Below are 7293 nucleotides of genomic sequence, written 5' to 3'. Positions count from 1 at the left end.
GGTTGGCCAGAGGCAGACCAATGAAGAACTAGAAAGAGCAATGGCATTGGTTCAATTTTCGGTGCCTTATAACAGTATATATCAATAAGTGAAGTACATTTGGTAATACCTGTCAATGTCTTCCTCAATAATATAATCAGGTTTGTGTTTGTACTGTAATGTTCAGTGTAGCTGTTAGGCCTTTGTCTTGTAATGGATTCTATCTATTTACGTCCTAAAATGAAATCATCTTAACCAAAGCGTGGGTTTTTTCTGTGATATGAACTGCATTCTGAAGTTTGTTAGCTTTTGGTCAGAAGATACATTGCCATAGATAAGCTTGATACTACAAACAGAAACTCATTGTGTTTCAGCTGCTCAAAAGTCAAGGTCAGCATCTGTACAGGGAAATACTTCAGCGTGGTTTGCCCTCCGCCAGTACAACTCAGACCACCGGACTCGCTCACAAGCAGGAGACTCTGCCATGGATTCTGCCTGGCCAAAAGCTCAGGAGTGGAGAGGTAAATTCTGCTTATCATCACACTATCATAACAACACAACACAGTTTTGTAGAGATAGCAATTACCATAACAACACCAAGAGTTTAGAGAGATAGCATTATCAATAACAACACAAACACACGTTTATAGAGATAGCACCTGGCTGTCGAGAAATCTGTCTGTGAAATAAATGTATGTCTGTCCTGCATCAGAAACAGTCAGTTGTCTCTGCCTACCGCTGGCATGTATGGAGTACAGGCAGTCCCAGTGAGTGGTGTATCATCAGCATGCTAAGTTCAGAGCAAAGTTCAGAGAAATGTATATTCTGTATGTTCTGGAGGTAGGGAAGTAACACGTGCACTAGCAGCGTGCACGTAGCAGCATGTGGTTAGGTCCAGCTGGGCCTGCAGGCGGTCAAGTGCTAGCTGAAACACGTCTCTCTGAACACGTCTCTCTGAACACGTCTCTCTTAACACGTCTCTCTGAGCTTCTTCCCCTTTGATGTCGCACATGTCTGACGCCATATCATATCACACAGCTGATATCTGACTGATGGAGGCCAAATCCTCTTTGTATTTCAGCACTGTGCGGTAGAATCTGCTCATAAACTTTATTCAGGAACCCTACCAACACTAATGGAGACTTTACCATATTTGACTTTTCATTTGTTCAGTTTTGGTAAACTGTGTGTCTCCTGCTGTAGTGAAAAACACATTGCATTTTATATATGGTGTATAATATGTGTATTTATATACAGTATATATGTATAATATGTGTATTTATGTTAATTTCAACTACCTAAATGTTTTGGTGGACTTCTATGCTTTTGGCACTCAGTGTCTCAGTGTGGTTGTGGCCAATCATGGTCCTTTCTTACTTCCCTTTCTTCCTTACCGTTTCATTCTTCATCAGCATTAAAGGATAACCACCCAACCTGCATATGGATGCCAAGGTGGGAGGGTAGTGTACTTTGAACTGTTCAGGAACACATTATCCGATTTCCGTTAAGTATCTTGGATTTACAAAATTCCTAGATGTAGTTTTCATTGGATCATTTTGAAGGGCACTGGGGCGTAACTGTAATCGTAATCCCAAACCTCTGATGTCTGTGTCTTATACAAGCAGGAACTTAAACCATGGCACACAGAGAACAAACACCGAGAAACAAACGCAGTGCTCTGGTAAAGACAGCAGTCTGAGTGTACCTGATCTCCGCTGGTGATGCCAGCATGCGTGCTCAGAAATGGGGACGTAAGTCTGACGCTCAGACATTCTGCCTGTCCCTGTCCTCTCCTGCCTGTCCCCGTCCTCCTTGCTGTCCCGTCTCTCCTGCCTGTCCCGTCCCTCCTTGCTGTCCCCGTCCTCTCCTTGCTGTCCCCGTCCTCTCCTGCTTCCCCGTCCTCTCCTTGCCGTCCCCGTCTGATTTTCATTTTCATCGCACCTGACGTTTTCCATTCACACAGTGTGATGTGTGGGTAGAGGCTGGAGCGTGTGAAGTCTGCCGTCTCTGCTCACCTCTCTCTCTCTCTCTGCTCACATCTCTCTCTCTCTCTCTCTCTCTCTCTCCCTCCCTCTCTCTCTCTCTCTCTCTCTCTCTGTCTCTCTGTCTCTCTGTCTCTCTCTCTGCCGTTGCAGGTGTGGGGACCAGTGTCCGGTCCAGCGTCCTGGCCGCCGTCAGACACCTGCCCTCCGTCCGCTGGGTGTCCAGTGGAACTCTGACCAGGCTGCTTCAGAGGCTGGCCGTCGTGCAGTACATCCTCTCTTTCCTCTTCCTTGGTGAGTGACAGGACAAAACCACGTACGAGAATGTGATTAATCCAGTAAAGGTTTGCATAGTCTTTTATTCTCCTTCTTTGTGGTTTAAATGAAGCAATCATCTAAATGTGTAATTCATGTGACTGAACTAGAGAATATACACATATATATTTATATATATATAGTGTAATTTATGTGACTGAACTCCAGGGTATTGACTGTGCAGCTATAATGTACACAGTTCAGGGCATGCTAAAGTAAACAGCCTCTCTGCATCTCCCTCTCTCTCCCTCCCTCTCTCTCTCTCCCTCTCTCCCTCCCTCTCTCTCCTCCCTCTCCCTCCCTCTCTCCCTCTCTCCCTTCCTCTCGCTCTCTCCCTCTCTCTCTCTCTCCCTCTCTCCCTCCCTCTCTCTCTCCCTCCCTCTCCCTCCCTCTCTCCCTCTCTCCCTTCCTCTCGCTCTCTCCCTCTCTGTCTCTCTCCCTCTCCCTCCCTCCCTCTCGCTCTCTCTCTCCCTCTCTCTCCTCCCTCTCTCCCTTCCTCTCGCTCTCTCTCTCCCTCTCTGTCTCTCTCCCTCTCCTCCCTCTCTCCCTCCCTCCTCTCCCTCTCTCTCCCTCCCCCTCTCTCCCTCTCTCTCTCTCTCCCTCCCTCTCTCTCTCCCTCCCTCTCTCTCTCCCTCTCTCTCTCTCTCTCTGTAGGTCCTGTGTGTATTATTCTGCTGATCTACCTGCTGTACACATCGTGTTGGTGGATCACTGCACTTTACTATCTGTGGTTGGTATACGACTGGAAAACACATAAACAAGGCAAGCTTATAGCTCAGCACTTTCTTAGTGGAGAAGGCTTCATATTAAATCATCTTGCTTTATAAAAACTGGTTTAGTGTCTCAGAGTGTATCTAAAAAACATTTTAATGTCAGCTGGCAGGAGATGGTCGTGGGTGAGGGGCTGGCCAGTGTGGACTTACCTCAGCGGTTACTTCCCCATCCAAGTGAGCACCAGGAAACTGACACTGACTGAATGGCTGCATGTCTATTCACTCACTACAAAAACTTTTACACATTTAAACATTTTTAAATGTTCATCAATATATTGATCATTTCAGTTACAGAGGAGTTAATATTCAACATCATTGCTTTTTCAGCTCATCAAAACCCATCATTTACCACCTGACAAGAATTATATCTTTGGCTATCACCCACATGGAATTTTCTGTTTTGGAGCGCTCTGCAACTTTGGCACTGAGGCCAATGGGTTTTCCGAGAAGTATCCCGGGATAACGCCTTTTGTGGCCACGCTGTCGGGAAACTTCCTCCTGCCCGTTGCCAGGGAGTACTTAATGTCTACAGGTTAAGATCCCGCCGTGGTTACAGGCTGCTTTGCTCCCACTTGACCCTGAGCGGTGATGTGTGTTAGAATTAAATAACAAACCTAAATGACATAAGCTATTAGGATTGTAAAGTCACATTTGGAAATATGTCCTTCACTGGTTGTTTTGGTGATACATCTGTCTTTGATTTCATTTTGCACTCTCTTTAATGAAGATGATTGCTCTGGTCTCACTCCACCTCAGGTGTTTGTCCCGTGACTCATGACACCATAGACTTCATCCTGTCTCGGAACGGCACAGGAAATGCCATCGTCATCGCGGTGGGGGGTGCTGCGGAGTCCCTCAACACAACCCCTGGGGTAAATCAAGTCACCCTGAAGAACCGTAAAGGTTTTGTGCGGAAGGCCCTGAAGCACGGGTACGGCACATCTTAGAGGCACGCTGTGCCCCTTTAGTGTTCCAGTGTTGCCCCTTTAGTGTTCCTCTGTTGCCCCTTTAGTGTTCCAGTGTTGCCCCTTTAGTGTTCCACTGTTGCCCCTTTAGTGTTCAAGTGTTGCCCCTTTAATGTTCCAGTGTTGCCCCTTTAGTGTTCCACTGTTGCCCCTTTAGTGTTCCAGTGTTGCCCCTTTAGTGTTCCACTGTTGCCCCTTTAGTGTTCCACTGTTGCCCCTTTAGTGTTCAAGTGTTGCCCCTTTAGTGTTCCACTGTTGCCCCTTTAGTGTTCAAGTGTTGCCCCTTTAGTGTTCCACTGTTGCCCCTTTAGTGTTCCAGTGTTCCACTGTTGCCCCTTTAGTGTTCCGCTGTTGCCCCTTTAGTGTTCCACTGTTGCCTTGGCAGCGGCCTTGAGAGAATGTGTCGGATGTAACATTGTTGCATTCCTTGGCAGGGCGGCCCTGGTCCCGGTCTTCTCCTTCGGTGAGAATGACACGTACCAGCAGGTGATGTTTGCGGACGGCTCGTGGTGCCGGTGGCTGCAGAAGCGGCTTCAGAAGATAGTGGGCTTCGCGCTGTGTGTGATCCAGGGCTGCAGCCTGCTCTCCGCAGACACCTGGGGCGTCATGCCCTTCCCCAAACCCATCACCTCCGTGGGTGAGACTCGTCAGTCTTTTACCAGGGCTTGCAGCTATTCACTGAAGCACAGATGGGCTTCAGATTTAAAGTGCGTTACTGTCTGTCTAAATATATTCGTGGTTAAGTTACGTGACACACTGACCAACAAATACAATTTTATTAAAGTTACTGATTAGTTCTATCCTGAACAACCAAATAGCTGATGCCACAGTGATGAAATTGGTGGAAGCCAGTTATTGAACGTTTTGGCTTTTGGATCTATGAGGCAGCGTCCTTCACACAGCCTTTGAACCTTTGGGGGGATGACAGGAGTGACTGGTTAAACAGGCCACATCTGTTACTGACATACAGTACATGTAGAGTTAAAGGCCCAGAGTACACTATGGGTTAACGAGTGATTGTCTGTTACTGTGTGTGTGTGTGTGTGTGTGTGTGTGTGTGTGTGTGTGTGTGTGTGTGTCTCTCTGATGATGTCTCTGATGTGACCTCTGACCCAGTGGGGGAGCCCATCAGCGTTCCCCAGATCAGCGAGCCCAGCGCTGACGAGGTGGACCGGTACCATGCGCTCTACATGGCCTCCCTGCAGCGCCTCTTTGACACAGAGAAGACCCGCTTCGGCCTGACACAGAGAGACACACTGCTCATGCACTAAAGACCCGCCAACCAGACCAGGGACTCACCTGAACATGGCCTTGAGGTGCAGGAGAGGGGAGATCACACACACACCACACGTTACTGAACATGGCCTTGAGGTGCAGGAGAGAGGAGATCACACACCACACGTCACCTGAACATGGCCTTGAGGTGCAGATCACACACACACCACACGTCACCTGAACATGGAGATCACACACACCACACGTTACTGAACATGGAGATCACACACACACCACGTCACCTGAACATGATCTTGAGGTGCAGATCACACACACCACACGTCACCTGAACATGGCCTTGAGGTGCCGGAGAGGGGAAATCACACACACACCACACGTCACCTGAACATGGCCTTGAGGTGCAGATCACACACACACCACGTCACCTGAACATGGCCTTGAGGTGCAGGAGAGATCACACACACCACACGTTACTGAACATGGCCTTGAGGTGCAGGAGAGGGGAGATCACACACACACCACACGTCACCTGAACATGGCCTTGAGGTGCAGGAGAGGGGAGATCACACACACACCACACGTCACCTGAACATGGCCTTGAGGTGCAGGAGAGGGGAGATCACACACACACCACACGTTAGCTAGAGCTGATCCTGAGTAGCCATAACACCGGACTTGTTTTAGCACTGAGGAATACAGAGCCTTCATAAAAACTAAAACCTGCTAATTGTGTTCAATGGACACAGCTCGGCGCTGAAACTTAGCCTACATGGATGGGAAATGGGTCTGTTTACTTTGCACGCAAAATAGTTACATAACTAACATTTAAACCTTAATCAGTTCTCTGCCATTCTTCTGCAAACTGTAGATTGTTCGACATTTGCAGAAGAATACCATTTCATCTGTTGGTAACAGTGTTATATAGAAACATTATTTATTTGTCATGGTTACATTTTCCTGAAGTGATTAAATATTTCTTTTATAAATAATATATCCCTCAGATTTCTTTGCAAACATCTACAGTCATCTACAAACATCTTATGATTCTTATAAACCCATTTCATTCAAGGTCAATATCTGGTGATCAATTTTTAAATAATCTTACGAAAGCTAAACCCATGCCAAATCTTTCAAGATGAAAACTAGTTTGAGCTCAGGTTTTATCCAAAATGTTTTCCCTACAGAGCATTTAAGATGGATCACAGGATAAAGAACCGACTCCACCATCTCTCTTTTCTCTAAGAGCAAACTCCAACTTCTGCTTCCTCACCTGTGAAAAAGCCACACTGCTGTGAAATCATCTCATTTTCAAACCAGCCAATAAGTCCGGTCCTTGTTTCAGAGGTAGCCAATCAATATGCCACAGCCCAATCTTGGTTTTAAAGGCAGCCAATCAATATGCCGCAGCCCAATCCTTGTTTTAAAGGCAGTCAAAACACCCCCACACAAGTTCCCGTTTGAAGAGCAGACACTGACTAGGTAGACCGGGGTTTAGAGTACATGACCGTCTTCTGCTTGTGTGTTCCAGTGGCACACTGCAGGTCACATGACTCTGAATGGATTACATATCCATGTATCACACATAGAACAGAACAAAACAAAACACTTGTTTACCACATGTTTACAATCATGGCACATTTGCAAATAGTTTATTGTCACAGGAGCCATTATTACCCAAAACACACTTGAACCATTATTTCAATCAACACAATTTTTTCCCTGTTTTTATCACACACACACACACAAACAAAATATGTCCGTGTCCATTGTGTGTAAATCCTTTGGTTGTGTTGTGTGTTGAGCACAGTATCTAGAGCTCTCTCTCTCTCGTTTCAAAGTGTGTCGTTTTCACTGTCGTCCTGCAAGTGCAGCTTGGTGTACTGGTCCACCATGGGGTCCAAGTCACTGATCAGGTGGTAGTTCACGTGGAGCATGGCCATGCTTCTGGACCTGCTGCGGACAGGCGTGTGGCCCAGGTACGCCTGGAGCCGCTGCTGGGACGTCTCTCTGGAGCTGTCCTCCGGCTTCAGAACTGGCAACGTG

General features: G+C 47.0%; 1 protein-coding gene across 1 annotated transcript; it reads left to right on the top strand.

The window, feature by feature from the left end:
* The first annotated feature begins 443 nt into the window (after positions 1-443).
* LOC105903793 (diacylglycerol O-acyltransferase 2-like) lies at positions 444-5507 on the top strand. The gene is made up of 9 exons (XM_042710241.1): positions 444-500; positions 1392-1730; positions 2115-2255; positions 2931-3038; positions 3153-3223; positions 3377-3581; positions 3806-3980; positions 4449-4651; positions 5131-5507. Exons 2-9 carry the CDS (start codon positions 1709-1711, stop codon positions 5283-5285), a joined length of 1080 nt encoding a protein of 359 aa, XP_042566175.1. The 5' UTR covers positions 444-500; positions 1392-1708; the 3' UTR covers positions 5286-5507.
* Positions 5508-7293: the final 1786 nt, after the last annotated feature.

Source organism: Clupea harengus, chromosome 17, assembly GCF_900700415.2.
Source record: "Clupea harengus chromosome 17, Ch_v2.0.2, whole genome shotgun sequence".
NCBI lineage: Eukaryota > Metazoa > Chordata > Actinopteri > Clupeiformes > Clupeidae > Clupea > Clupea harengus.
Note: the sequence above shows the minus strand (reverse complement) of the source record. Positions and strands in the feature narration are given on the sequence as shown.

Coding starts and splice junctions, on each gene's coding strand:
- LOC105903793 (XM_042710241.1), top strand. CDS start 1,709: ATGCGTGCTCAGAAATGGGGAC. Junction 3,039..3,152: donor CTGGAAAACACATAAACAAG/GCAAGCTTATAG, acceptor TTTTAATGTCAG/CTGGCAGGAGATGGTCGTGG. Junction 4,652..5,130: donor CAAACCCATCACCTCCGTGG/GTGAGACTCGTC, acceptor CCTCTGACCCAG/TGGGGGAGCCCATCAGCGTT.